Source organism: Mchenga conophoros, linkage group LG22 (assembly GCF_057382185.1).
Source record: "Mchenga conophoros isolate Kocher_MC1m ecotype Shallow Benthic linkage group LG22, M_conophoros_male_GT1.1, whole genome shotgun sequence".
Lineage (NCBI taxonomy): Eukaryota > Metazoa > Chordata > Actinopteri > Cichliformes > Cichlidae > Mchenga > Mchenga conophoros.
In genome coordinates, this window is record NC_140546.1 from 36272310 (window position 1) to 36287166 (window position 14857).

Genomic DNA, 14857 nt, shown 5'->3' on the forward strand with positions numbered 1-14857 from the left:
CTATCGTCTGACCTCTTGGACCTAGTTCCTAACCTTTTTCCCACAAGCACCTTCTTCCAGGAGGAAGCAAGGTTCCCATTGTAGTCGCTCAATGCTCCTAGAGCCCACTTCACCACCTGCATCTGCTGACGGTGGGCCCCAGCCAGGGTCCGCTGTTCTGCCTGCATCAGCTATCAGTTTTGAGGCATCACCACCACAGTGAGTAAAACTAATTAATTCCTGTGTTTTGTCCTGACGCAGGCACTAAAAATAAACATGAGTTTTCTGTTTTTGAGCCAGCGAGTTTCATGTTTACGCTTTTTGTTTCTGCGCTGGTTAATTGTGAATTTTCTGTCTTTTTCTAGCAGTAATACCCGTTTCTCTGTCTGGTTTTTAAGATTTTGAGCAGGCAGATATAATGAAAGTTGTCACTGAGATCTCAGTTTCTGAGTCAGTCCATATGAAAACTGAGTTTGGTGTTTCAGACTCTGGCAATGTCTCTACCAAGTGTTGGGATTGAAGATGTTTGATTTCTCTTACTGAAATAAGCGGTTATAATTATTTTCATACACACATTGCAAATGTGCTCATGAGAGTTGGCACTCAGTCTTTTGAAGGTCAAAAGCTTCGTTCGGCGTGATGTCCGGACTGATATATTGTAGGAAATGACTGCAAACACGCTTACACACATAGATTATGATTAGAATACGTCTCTGGGTCCGAGAGTCCCGAACATGATATTTTAAACCAATTTTGAATCACTAGAAGAACAATGGATAATAACATCAGATTATCAAGGCTTTTCTGTCTCTTACAGGCGATGGAGCAGATACCAGACGAGGTCATGGAAATACGAGGATGCTTCGCAGCAGACACCAAGACTGCCACGTCCATGCAGGAGGAAGATAGCTGCTATAATCTATGTTTTTGTCTCACTATATAATGTTGTACAGCCCACTTTAAGTTCATCCTTGTTGTGAGACATGCTGGAGGTCCACAGCGCTGTGTAAACTTGTAATTTCAACTGCCAAAAGAAAGGTAAATCCTTTTTTAAAAGACAGACCTTTCTCCTGAGGTTCCTTCCAAAAATTCTGAACACGACACAAGTTAATTGTGTTAGATCTTTCTCATGTAAAGACAGATTTTGTTTTTCTGAGTCAGTATGCAGAAAGTGTTTTCTTTCAGCAATAACACAGAAAAAAAAATAGAGTTTTGTGTTTTGAAGCCTGAGATGGACGAAGATTACTCCGCCCTGTACCACCCCAGAAAAAGAGGTGGGAAAGACGTGAGGTACAACCTGGCCTTGTTCTCTGTCTACCACAGGGAGGTATGGTCTAGAAGTTCATAATAACGAGTCATTTTCTGCTGCTTTAAGAAAATCGTACATTAAGTTAAGCACATGTACTTACGTAATGCAGGGTGGTACCACGTCACTCTGGGGGGTGCAGGGCTCCTTCTCCTCCAACTCTGGACAATCTATTCCTCCACCCACAGGGAACTGGGTCACTTTTCTAGTGCGAGTCCACACCGCCTTGGGACTGGTGGGGTCATAGCACTCCTTGGTGCAAGCAGACCATTTGGACCATTCAGTCACATCACAGTCTTTGGTTATCACACAAGCCTGGAAGGTCACTGGCAAAGTCTCCTGAGAGCATAGGCTGTAGAACATGAAAACAAAGACAGCAATGTACTCGATGTAACCACTTAAATGTAATAAAACATGTTTAGAACTGTGCAAAAGTCACAATCGATCCACATTTTTTATATTTTGTAGGAAAAACAGAAATACTGTAACTGACATAATATAAGAGTTATTAAAAAGAACAGGCTGTATGACGTGCTAAAATTTGGTTTGATGTAAAGAAAAAATATTTGAATGCTTTATAATTATGCAATATTTTATCTGTGTGCAAAATGACTGCAGCAAAAGCACAACATTTAAGTATGACAGTTGCATCACTGAAATATCACTGATCATATTTATAGTATAAACACAATATCCTCGGGTTCACAGAAAGCTGGCAGATAAAGAAAAGAAGAAAAGAGGAAGTCAATGCGAATCAGAATCAGAACTCCGAGCTGCATTTCAGTGGCCATTTCTGTTGTTACCGTTCGTTCACTCCAAGGCTTTTCTCTGTCTGAGGCAGCTAATGTGATAATCGGCATATTGAAGTTCCAAGAATCCAAGTCATTTATTTATATTTTCTGTGGCTGCTTCCACAGGCCATGGCTTTGCTCTTGTTGTTTTTATCACTGCGTTTGCTTTACTTTTTTCAAAAGAAAATTATTTGCGATAATGATGTGATGCTTCTCTTTTTTCAGGTTCTCTAACACTTCCATTTTTCTTCTTTTCTGTATGTTTTAGATTTTAACACGCACACTTTCTTTGCTTTTCTGTGTTAATTGTTTTATTTTACTCTCATTTTGCCTCAATTGACCTGCAAGCCTCTGCATCATGTTTTGGTTATGACCATATGAGGCTTTAGATGTTAAATGGCCTGTTTCTTATTAAGGTTTATATGGCTTATGTGTAAAGTGTAAAGTTACTGAATTTACTAAATTTTAGATTTCAGATCCAAAGTTAACACTGTATATATCCCCCAGTCCTCTAGTCTGTGGTTAGATGCTCAAAGCTAACAATTATGTTTGCCACATTGACTGACATTGAGTATTTTAAACCCTGGGCTTATTAGCCTTTTTAATTATTTACTGTATATTTTAAGTTAAAAACAACAAACAAACAAATCAGCAACTGTATTTTGGTAAATGTGGCAGTTATTGGGTGGCTCATACGTTTAATACCACTTAGTTTAATTCAGAGTTAACATTCTCAAATACCAAAACATCAGCACTGACCTACAGTAACCTATCAAGGCAGCTACAAACTAACCAGTTGTGTGTACTACTTAACTTATATGATCTTTGAGTTGCTTAAACATTGACAGCAACAACTTTGTCAGCTGTGTCTCTGATATCCCTGCAGCCAGCCAGTGAATCAGGTTGTGGTTTATGGTGTGCTATAACCACATCAGCCTATTCCTGCCTCAGCTTTTGATGGATGCAAGTTGTGTTTTTAAAAGAAAAAAAATGAATGAATACAAAAACACTGATTGAGCTTGGAAGCTGTGTATATTAATTATGTTACGTTTTCATCAATTAAAACTGATAGTAATCTTGTTAATGGGGGCATGATAAAATATTTATAAAACACATTTTTGGGTGATTTTTCATCTTTATTAAAAAAATGAAATTATCATTGAGTTTAATTTAAAACCAGTAATGAATAGAATAACAATTGTCAACTCTAAGACAAGCTCAAATATCAGATCTCAAAGATTTAACTATAGCTGTCAGTCTGTAAATGATTTTTAAAAAAAGAAGACAAGCTAACATGCTGACAAAGAAAATGATATCAATACTCTATGAAGGATAGAACCATGACATCACAGATAACAGTTTATTTTCTTTATTGTATTTCAGTCATGGTTACCTTAGAGCTTCGACAGCCCCGCTCTTATGCACACAGGTCACTTCTCTGGTCTGAAAACCAGTTTGTAGGTCCCAGAACTTTCCTCCCGGGCGATTCTGACGATTCTTGTTTCTCTTCTTTTTGATGAGTTCTCTGGTCTCAGCATCTTTTGCTTTGCCCCTCTCCCTTAACCTCTCTTGGACTTTCTCTCTTAATTTCTCTCTTTTTTCTTTGTTTTTCGCTTTTTTCTGTCGTTTCGGCCGATCAGCCAGTAGCGATGGCCTGTCTGATTTCCTATTCCTGTTTCCCCTGCCCAGTTTTCTTTTGGATTTAAGTGGATTTTCGCCGTCTTTGGGCTGTTTGTCTCTTTCTTTTAACTGTTTTTCACCCTCTCTGGTCTGTTTGCCATCTCCTCTGGGTGGTTTTTCACCCTCTTTGGTGAGTTTGTCTCCCTCATTAGAAAGTTTATCACTTTCCCGGGGTTGTTTTTCACTCTCTCTTGGTGGTTTGTCTGCCTGTCGGGTTTGCCTTGGCAGTGGAACAGTGCATGGGCCCCAGGGACCCACCCTGAGACTGTAAAGGCTCTCTTCTCCCTGACAGGGACCTAGCTGGCATGTCTGAAATTCAGTCAGATTTGGGCAGGCTGCCCCACCAAACAATGGTGGAGCCAGGACAAAGCGAATGCGGTTCTGTAACCCTATCCCGCAGGTTTTAGAACAGGGAGTCCATGGGCTAAACTCAGACACCACACAGTCCTGAGGACATGGGATGAGACAGGCCTGCTCTAGGCGTGGTTTGGGCTCAAAGTATTCACAGATTGCATCTTCTGCAGGCTCCCCCTTTGCTTTTTGAACACATCCCACCTCACGGGTCTGAATTCCTTCCTCTCCCTGAGTGCACGTAGTAGGACGCTGCACCCTTGCACTGCGCATCACTGGGACACACTGGTTCCAGGCACCCAGCTGCCAGTCATATAGCTCTTTGTGCCAGTCACACACCCTGAAGCAGCTCTGCTGGTTGTCTGGTCGTTCTGCTTGGTCACAGTTGGTATGCAGGGTGGTCCAACCTTCAGAATGAGCACACCATACCGCTCTACTCTGGCTGCCTCCAGGACCACATTCACTTCCCATACAACGACCCCATGGACCTGTGAAATGTACATAAACAGAGAGGTCAGAGAAGAATCAGCAGTCATGCTTTTTGCAAAGGGAAAGTCACAGTTTTCATTAGCCATGTATCTTAATACATTTAGTTTCATATTTTAACCTTGTTTTTCTTGTTCTAACACTATACTAATCATTTTAATAAGTTAGGTCTGAGCAACAACTGTATAAAAATGCACAACATGGCTCCATTTCCTCAAAATTTTCCAGTTATAGGGGCTACCATGTCACATTTTTGAAACGAGATACTGCCACCCACTCACCCACTGGATGTGATCACACAAACTTCCCCCTGCACTTTTTACACAGCTTCACTGCTCTGGTTGTTTTTAACGATCTCTGCTGGTGGTTTTACTGTGTCTAATGGCTTGTTAAACTAAGGTAAATACAACCACAATGATACATTGCAAAAGGAATACATGTTAACATCTTATAGATATATACCAGCGGTCCCCAACCTTTTTTGTTCCACAGACGGTTTCATGTCAGACAGTATTTTCACAGACCGGCGTTTAAGGTGTGGCGGGTAAATACAACAAAATAAAAGATACGACAAAAACTGGTATTTTGTAGATATAACAATAAACGCAAATTCAGTGTGTAATTGTGTAACTTTATTAGCAGCGTCCTCCTGAAATGCGCCAACAATATTGAGAGTAACGCCCTCCTCTCTGCTCCTTAATGCTTTCTGGTCACTATGGTAACGCGTGAATATTTCTTTTAAAATAAGACACAACTACAACACGGGAAAGACCCAGGGAAACCGAGTTAATGATAAAAAACCCTGAAAACCATCAATTCCACACCCGAGGCTCAACTCTCACGGCCCGGGACCAAACGACCCGCGGCCCGGGGGGGGGGGGGGGGGGGGGGGGACCGCTGCTCTATACAACATGTAGCATCATTCTGAATTCCTATTGTTGATGAGTTAGCTAGGCGCTAGGCGCTAGCATACGCACTATGTTATAGTGTTGTTGTTAGCCATCCTACACACCTGTGTTGCTGCCAATAATTAAGTAATTTGTCATTCCTTAGTTTTTGTTACCCTCGTTTTAAACAGAGAGGGAGGCCTTTGACATTCAACTAAAAACAACTAAAACATTCAACATTCAACTAAAAACTTTCAACTGCATGTTAAATTTAAAAACACAGCAGTTGAAGTTTTTCTAGAGGTTTAATTTGTTGTTTTTACTTAACAACAATTCTATGATCAGCTGCATTTACTTTGGGGGGAAACAAAAAGCTGGATTCATGGGTCCAGAAGACAGACTTCTTCTCTTTCTTTCATCATAGCTGTCTTGTGTCTGTTGCATATGTTTACCAAGGCATACGTTCTTTCAGAAATATCAGGAGGACTGAAGGTCATCGCAGGGATCAAGCAGAACTCTTATTTTCACCATCAGCTTCCTCAGAAGGAAAATCCTCTTCAGACCTCCACTATAGGCCCACTCAGAAAACAGACAAAACTAGAACTTCATGAACAGTGTGACAGCAAGCTTTGCTTTTTGTTATGTACAAATACTGCACATTATCACCAGATGAAGCTCAAAGTCTGGACTTTTACATAATGATGTTCAGTCACGAAGAAGGTTACACATTACAAATATATACATATAGGGCGATCGTGGCTCAACTCGTTTGGAGTTTGTCTTGTAATCAGAAGGTTGCCGGTTCGACCCCCGGCTTGGACAGTCTTGGTCGTTGTGTCCTTGGGCAAGACACTTCACCTGTTGCCTACTGGTGGTGGTCAGAGGGCTCGGTGGCGCCAGTGTCCGGCAGCCTCGCCTCTGTCAGTGCGCCCCAGGGTGGCTGTGGCTACAATGTAGCTGCCATCACCAGTGTGTGAGTGTGTGTGTGAATGTGTGTGTGAATGGGTGGATGACTGGATATGTAAAGTGCTTTGGGGTCCTTAGGGACTAGAAAAGTGCTATATAAATACAGGCCATTTACCAATTACATATATATATATATATATATATATATGAGACTTTTGATCTTCCATCGGGTTTTTGCTGTCAGAGAAAATATCATGTACTCTGTATGCAGCTTCATGCATTCAGCGAAAGACCAAACTGATGTACTGTTTATTCTCCTCAGTGTAAAGAGCAGCATGGAAGTGGGTAATAATCTATATAATGATAACAGGTACATGGATGTTTAATACCTTTGACTTTTTGTCTTTGACTTTCTCATAAACTAATTTCAGTTTACAGTAGCAGTAGATATTTTGGTAGCGTAGCCTCTGTACTTTGTTCATCAGCTAATTTTGGAGTTTTTACTCCCATATTCACTTAGTGTATTAAGCTTATGACATCTTGTTGAGCACAATTGTGCATGGAGCACAATTAGACCACAAAAATATTTTTGCTGTGATTACTTTGTAAGAACTACTCTCTGAAAAAGATAATATATATTTTTTATTTTTCTATTGAATAGATTATAGAGAATAGATAAACATAAAACCAAGAACTTGACATTTCACAGTCAGCCTTTCATAACCCTTTCCAGTAGAGGCAATTCAATTCCAGTCCTTAAGAGCTGACTGTAAAAGCGCCCATCAAAATAACATTCATTATCAATGTTAGCATTATGGAGAACCACATTAGCAATCTAAAAGCTAAGTGCTCCCTGGTATAATGCACTGACAAATACACACAGTTCTAATTGTTAGCGGCGTGCGGATCGATATTGAAATATCGATTCTTCTGATACCGGTAATTTATGTTCTAGAATCGATTCTCATATTAAAATATCGACATTTTAGTATTTTGGGGTGAATTTGTAGTTTTTCATTAACAGGAACACAGTGGAAAGAAACTATATCATTCAGATCATCTAAATTGGAAGGAATTGCTTCCTCTTACGCCTTTCATAGTCATACGGCTGTATAAATGTGTCGCAGTCCCTGGCGTGTGCACTGACGACAATGACTGAGCGTAAACTGAATCATGTGTGGACGTATTTTACCTCCACAAACAGCCAAGATGTGGTTTGCGATACATGTGGCAAGACAGTGAGGAGTTGAACACCTCAGAGTAAATCATATTACAGAATATGATAAGCTTATGTTGAGGCGAACTGAAGAGGAGGAGAGGGACAGGTGCTGCTAGGGCGAGACAGACGTCTCTCGCAGAGTCCTTTAGTGCTGCAGGCAGGCAACATGCTCAAATAGCGCACAACTTCAGGTTTTTTTTTATTTCTATATCACAAAACACACGATGACCTTAAATGAATGTCGTGTTTTTAATTCCGCTCCAGACTCGTGAATCTCAACCCAGCAGCAGCGGTAATGCAGCAGGTAAATAATCAACTAACAGTGCATATTATGTTAGCGCGATCTGCCTTATTACAAAACCTGCCTGTGCACTTAGGTGACCATGATGAGACAGAGTCTGGCTCAGATGCTGGCAGTTCTCGCTGCAGTCTGCCGGTAGCGTCTCCTTTCAGGCCAGGATAGACGAATGTCACCGAGCAGTGACTCAGTTTGTGGTCAAAGGCTTGAACCCATTTGCCACAGCAGATGATTTTCGGTAAGTGAATGTGTTTAATTGTAGGCAGGGACATTACTGGATATTCTTGTATAATTGCTACTGAATAATTTATGTTATACTTTGTTATTGCTACAGAAGAATATTTATTTTATTATTTTACATTTACAATTTTTTTCCCGGGGACCCTGTGACACCCCATTGAAAAGCCGTAGGCTGGATCTCTTAAGATCTCACTGTTGGGTTTGTAAGGCCATGTTACTTGTTACTTAAATCTTGTTCAAAGAGAAGATATAAAGCAAAGTTCTAAGCTAATCGACCTTAGTGTTCTCCTTTTTTAAAAATAAGAATCGATAAGAGAATCGATAAAGAATGGAATCGTTAAACAGAATCGAAAATGGAATCGGAATCGTGAAAATCGTATCAATACCCATCCCTAGTTCTAGCCGGTGTCACTCACTGCCCTTAAGCAAATAGTTGAACAACTGAAAAATACAAATTCTGTACATGATATTCTCCCATCACGCATTATCAAGGATGGTTTTGATGCAATCGGGCCTAGTATCTTAACTCTAATGAATTCTTAATTGCTTTCCGGCCATGTTCCGTCAGCCTTTAAACACGCTGTAGTGCAGCCTGTTCTCAAAGAAGGAGCCTCGATCATAATGACTTTGTGAACTACAGGCCGATTTCCAAAATCCCATTCCTGTCCAAAATCTTGGAGAGATAGTTTTCTCACAACTCCAGGCCTATCTGGATACGATGGATTCATTTCAGCCTGGCTTTAAACCACGTCAAAGCACTGAAACAGCTCTGCTGAGAGTCGTTAATGATCTTCTCCTAATTGCCGATTCAGGTAGTTCTGCGGTCTTAGTCTTACTGGACTTGTCCTCAGCCTTTGATATGGTGGACCATAATATTCTACTAACGAGGTTAGAACATACATGCATTAGAGGTGACACCCTTAACTGGTTTGAATCCTATCTTTCGAGCAGGTCCTCCTCTGTCATTCTGGGTGCCTATTCTTCCTCTGCTGCAGCCTTCTGCTGTGGCGTGCCTCAAGGCTCTGTGTTGGGCCCAATGTTGTTCTCTCTCTATATGCTACCTCTAGGCCTAATCTTTGAAAAATACAACATTTCATTCCATTGCTATGCTGATGATATACAAATTTACTTTCAGCTAACTGACAATGTTGCTCTGTCACTGCACTGCTTCCTAGAGTGCATGAGAGAAGTCAAAGACTTTGGGCAGGTTGCTTCTCCCCAAGACAAGAACAGACTTAAAAACTCCTTTGTCCCACACGCCATCAAACTGTTTAACTCCTCTCTGTGGGGGAGAGGGAGGGGAAACAGGAGGAGAAAGGAGGGGGGACAACTAAGCTGTAGTGCCTCTTCACCTCACAGTGCAATACCTTTGTGCAATACTTTTGTAAATAGTCAATGGTGCAATAGACCTCAATACTTGAAATGTGCAATTCACTTGTATTTTTATTTTTATTCCTATTTACTCTATCCCCTTCGTATATTTTATTTATATATGTCTGTGTATTTATATGTGTGTGTGTGTGTGTGTGTGTGTGTGTGTGTGTGTGTGTGTGTGTGTGTGTGTGTGTGTGTATATATATAACATTCTGTAACTGTAACTTCTGTCTGTGCTGTGCTTTTGGAAATTGTGGTGTTTGACAGTCATTTCCCCCAGGGCCAACTAGTTGATACCTTTGGATCCCTCGCCACTTTTCTCTCTGACACTGTTAGTAATCTAGGTGTGCTGCTGGACAGCTCCTTCAAATTTGACAAACAAGTGACCTCTGTAGTCAAATCTAGCTTCTACTAACTGCGTCGTATTTCGAAGGCTAAGTATTGCGTACCACATAAGGATCTTGAAAAGCTTATTCATGCCTTTGTGACCTCTAGATTAGATTACTGTAATTCCTTTTACTTTGGTCTCCATGCTGTTCTTCTCCATAGATTACAGCATGTCCAAAATGCTGCGGCACGCCTTTTGACTGGTTTGCCTCTATCACCCCTGTCCTTTCTGATTTGCACTGGCTCCCCATCAAATACCGCATCGAATTTAAAATATTGCTGCTTACCTTCAAAATTATAAATAATACAGCACCTAGCTATCTTGCCATACACCCCTGGGAGAGCCCTCAGATTATCCAACCAATTACTCTTGGTACAGCCTAGATCTTGGCTCAAGACCAGAGGTGACCGTGCGTTTGCCCTGGTTGCACCTAACCTGTGGAACAACATTCCCATTGCTATTCACACGTCTGACTTCTCTTCATCCTGGCGTTGTTCCCGCTGGTGCAGGGTCCGCTCTTCGGCAAAGGTTTCTCCATTTGGTTCTGTCCAAGGCGTCCTCAGGTGATGCGTTGATGGTCTTAATGTCCTCCTTAATTTTGTCCATCCACCATTTCTTCGGTCTGCCTTCTGGGTCGATCATCATTGCCGTTTTTGCACGTCTGACTCCATCCAATTATTTAAATCACGATTAAAAACTCACTTATTTAATCTTTCTTTCCCAGTTAGTAAACGCCGGTATTTTATAATCAATTCCAATTTTATCTTTCTATATATATCTTCTTCTACTTTAAACCTGTGTGTTTTTAGCAAGTTTGATTTGATATTCACTTTTATTCTTGTGTAATTAGTGCCATTGACCTGTTCAGTACTTTGTTAATAGTCTTATATTATTCATGTTTTAACTTGCTGTTTTATTGTGAAGCACTTTGGTATACCGTTGGTTTTTAAATGTGCTATATAAATAAAGTTGTATTATATTGTATTGTATTTCACGGGACACTTGGATGCGTTGTTATCGTGAAAACCATGCACATTAGTTGGTTCTCAATTGTAATGGAAAATCAGTCGAATCCAGTCAAGTCGTAATGAGCCGTGGCGAATTGTTCTGAGTAGGTACAAATGGAAAAGAGGCTTTAGAATACCATGACCTGGATGACTGTGAACATACACAGACACATGAGTCACAAATACACAACAGCACAGATGAAAGGTTTTACAGTTTTTACTACTGTTTCTTTACAGTGCCACCTCTGGGTTCACAAGTTTTCAACTGGGAAATTGGAGTTGGGGGTTCCATATTTAAATTCTGAGTGGAAACTTAGAAGCCTTATTCAGGAATGCAACATAACTCTGTAAGCCTTCTTGCCCTTAACATACCAACTAACCATGACTGTTGTGAAAGTGAGCTTGTCTGAAAACAATCACTTTCTGTTTGGTGTACCACACTGATAGCAAACACCAGAACCTCGCCCTCCTCCATCACACAACTTGTCAAGCCTTAACATTTTAAGAATTTCTACTTTTCTACTACTGTTCTTTACATTGTTTCACAAAGGTATATCTGGAACAAAAGGGAGAGACTGGAATTGCTAGAGCAGTTTTGATGATTGATCTCAGGGTTAAGCAGGAAATTTGAGCAACAATGATGTTCTCAGTGGCAGATGGCCTTATCAAGACTCCTGAGGAACTGGTGGCACTGAAGATTATCTGAGAAGGCATCTGAGTCAGAAAAGTAGTCCTGAGGAAGTACAAGAGACATGTGATGACTGGGTGGAGAGAGAAGAAAAATGGCATAGAGGAGATAGCCAGGTGACTCTTTTTGTGAAATCTGTCCATTAGTCATTATTCAATCTGGGCTATAAAGTGGAGAAGCAAACAAGATTGAATTAGGCTGGGTAACATGGGAAATGCACTCCCTGAGGTTGGGGGTGAAAGGATAGGGTGGTGAAAGGAAAAATAATAGGATGAGAGTGGTTCAAGACCTACAGAGGCTGGAATCATCAACTTTGCACTCAGCATAGAGACCAATCCACTTCTTCTTATCTGATTATGACACTCTACTTGGCAAGAGGGGAAATGTCATCAGCACCTTGAGCCATTACCCTGCTGCTCTTTGTTTTCTGGAGGCAGAGGCTCCCAAATGTCTGTGACGAGAAGTTGTCTTTGTTATGAGATGGTCACTACAAATCATAAGTGGAGGCAAGGCTACTAAAATTTTCATGTCGGGGTGAAACCAGTTCTCTTTTTACATAATGAAATACTATTAAAAGGATTATATTGACCATATAACATATGAAAGTGCTAGATTACTAAAACAGTTTTTAATACCCAAGTGGGGGAAATAATAGTGGATGTTTTAAAGCTGCATAAAAATAGGTGATGGGTAGACAGATGTCCAATACTAAAACAGTCCTTCTGCCTACTGCCAGGGAACAAAGCAGTGGCAGCAATGGTGGCGGTGCTGTGGGGGTTGGGTAGGATATGGTTGGATAGATTTCTTAAATGTCAGAGGGGTGAGGTGGGATTAGACAAAGGAGGAGATGGGGGGTGGCTGGGACTGCTTTATTAAGACATGTCATGTCAAACCATGCATCCTTTCTTTAATAGACAAGCAAGCAACTCAGAAACAACTGTGCAGAATACAACCTGATAGTTTTAGTTGCATATTAGCCTTTTGATAAGTAAAATAACAATGTTAGTTTGTGCCATTTAATTCATTCATTCATATTAGAATGTCATAAATACATTGTTTTGTCAGAAATGTGTTCCTCTTTGTAATCGTTGTATATGGTTTTCATTTAATGTCACAGACAAGTCAAGATGAAATCTGTCTTGAAAATCAGTGTGTACATAAACCTTTACTATACTAATCAGCACAGATGTCACGTCAGTTCTCTCCACTTTGTGCTTTTCCACTTGATAAATATTTACATTTCATGACAACTTAAGTATCTTTCTTTTACAGGAAGATTAAATGTCTAAACCAGTTGTGCTGGTTTAAACTGATTTAGGTTTTTGACTAAAACCTTTAAAAATGATAAAACTTGATTACCAGATAAAAAAATAGTAAAGTGAGACATTTACTAATAAAAAACCTTTTAATTTTTATTCATCTTTATTTTTCTTCACTTGCAATATTTTGGGCTACATATTCAGTTTTTGTAAATATATACTTTTTTCTTATTTTAATCAGTACACATTGTACAGTGGGGCAAAAAAGTATTTAGTCAGCCACCGATTGTGCAAGTTCCCCCACCTAAAATGATGACAGAGGTCAGTAATTTGAACCAGAGGTACACTGCAACTGTGAGAGACAGAATGTGAAAAAAAAATCCATGAATCCACATGGTAGGATTTGTAAAGAATTTATTGGTAAATCAGGGTGGAAAATAAGTATTTGGTCAATAACAAAAATACAACTCAATACTTTGTAACATAACCTTTGTTGGCAATAACAGAGGTCAAACGTTTACTATAGGTCTTTACCAGGTTTGCACACACAGTAGCTGGTATTTTGGCCCATTCCTCCATGCAGATCTTCTCGAGAGCAGTGATGTTTTGGGGCTGTCGCCGAGCAACACGGACTTTCAACTCCCGCCACAGATTTTCTATGGGGTTGAGGTCTGGAGACTGGCTAGGCCACTCCAGGACTTTCAAATGCTTCTTACGGAGCCACTCCTTTGTTGCCCGGGCGGTGTGTTTTGGATCATTGTCATGTTGGAAGACCCAGCCTCGTTTCATCTTCAAAGTTCTCACTGATGGAAGGAGGTTTTGGCTCAAAATCTCACGATACATGGCCCCATTCATTCTGTCCTTAACACGGATCAGTCGTCCTGTCCCCTTGGCAGAAAAACAGCCCCATAGCATGATGTTTCCACCCCCATGCTTCACAGTAGGTATGGTGTTCTTGGGATGCAACTCAGTATTCTTCTTCCTCCAAACACGACGAGTTGAGTTTATACCAAAAAGTTCTACTTTGGTTTCATCTGACCACATGACATTCTCCCAATCCTCTGCTGTATCATCCATGTGCTCTCTGGCAAACTTCAGACGGGCCTGGACATGCACTGGCTTCAGCAGCGGAACACGTCTGGCACTGCGGGATTTGATTCCCTGCCGTTGTAGTGTGTTACTGATGGTGACCTTTGTTACTTTGGTCCCAGCTCTCTGCAGGTCATTCACCAGGTCCCCCCGTGTGGTTCTGGGATCTTTGCTCACCGTTCTCATGATCATTTTGACCCCACGGGATGAGATCTTGCGTGGAGCCCCAGATCGAGGGAGATTATCAGTGGTCTTGTATGTCTTCCATTTTCTGATGATTGCTCCCACAGTTGATTTTTTCACACCAAGCTGCTTGCCTATTGTAGATTCACTCTTCCCAGTCTGGTGCAGGTCTACAATACTTTTCCTGGTGTCCTTCGAAAGCTCTTTGGTCTTGGCCATGGCGGAGTTTGGAGTCTGACTGTTTGAGGCTGTGGACAGGTGTCTTTTATACAGATGATGAGTTCAAACAGGTGCCATTCATACAGGTAACGAGTGGGGGACAGAAAAGCTTCTTACAGAAGACGTTACAGGTCTGTGAGAGCCAGAGATTTTCCTTGTTTGAGGTGACCAAATACTTATTTTCCACCCTGATTTACCAATAAATTCTTTACAAATCCTACCATGTGAATTCATGGATTTTTTTTTTCACATTCTGTCTCTCACAGTTGAAGTGTACCTCTGGTGCAAATTACTGACCTCTGTCATCATTTTAAGTGGGGGAACTTGCACAATCGGTGGCTGACTAAATACTTTTTTGCCCCACTGTATGTATTAACTACCAGTATATTTTTGTGCATGTTTTTATCATAAATTCATGATAGTCCCAGTTCAATGCACAATGAAGAATTTGTCAAATGCTTTGTTTTGTCAATTTTCTAAAGTTTAATAAAGTCAGATGTATTAAAG

General features: G+C 40.6%; 1 protein-coding gene across 1 annotated transcript in view; it reads right to left on the reverse strand.

The window, feature by feature from the left end:
• thsd7aa (thrombospondin, type I, domain containing 7Aa) overlaps positions 1–14857 on the reverse strand; it is a 158012-nt gene that overhangs the window by 113328 nt on the left and 29827 nt on the right. Inside the window, exons 2-3 of the mRNA XM_085263407.1 lie at positions 3470–4595; positions 1389–1637 (exon numbers count right to left, since the gene is read on the reverse strand). Of these exons, the coding sequence (XP_085119533.1) occupies positions 1389–1637; positions 3470–4595 (1375 nt within the window). The remainder of the gene's footprint in view (positions 1–1388; positions 1638–3469; positions 4596–14857) is intronic.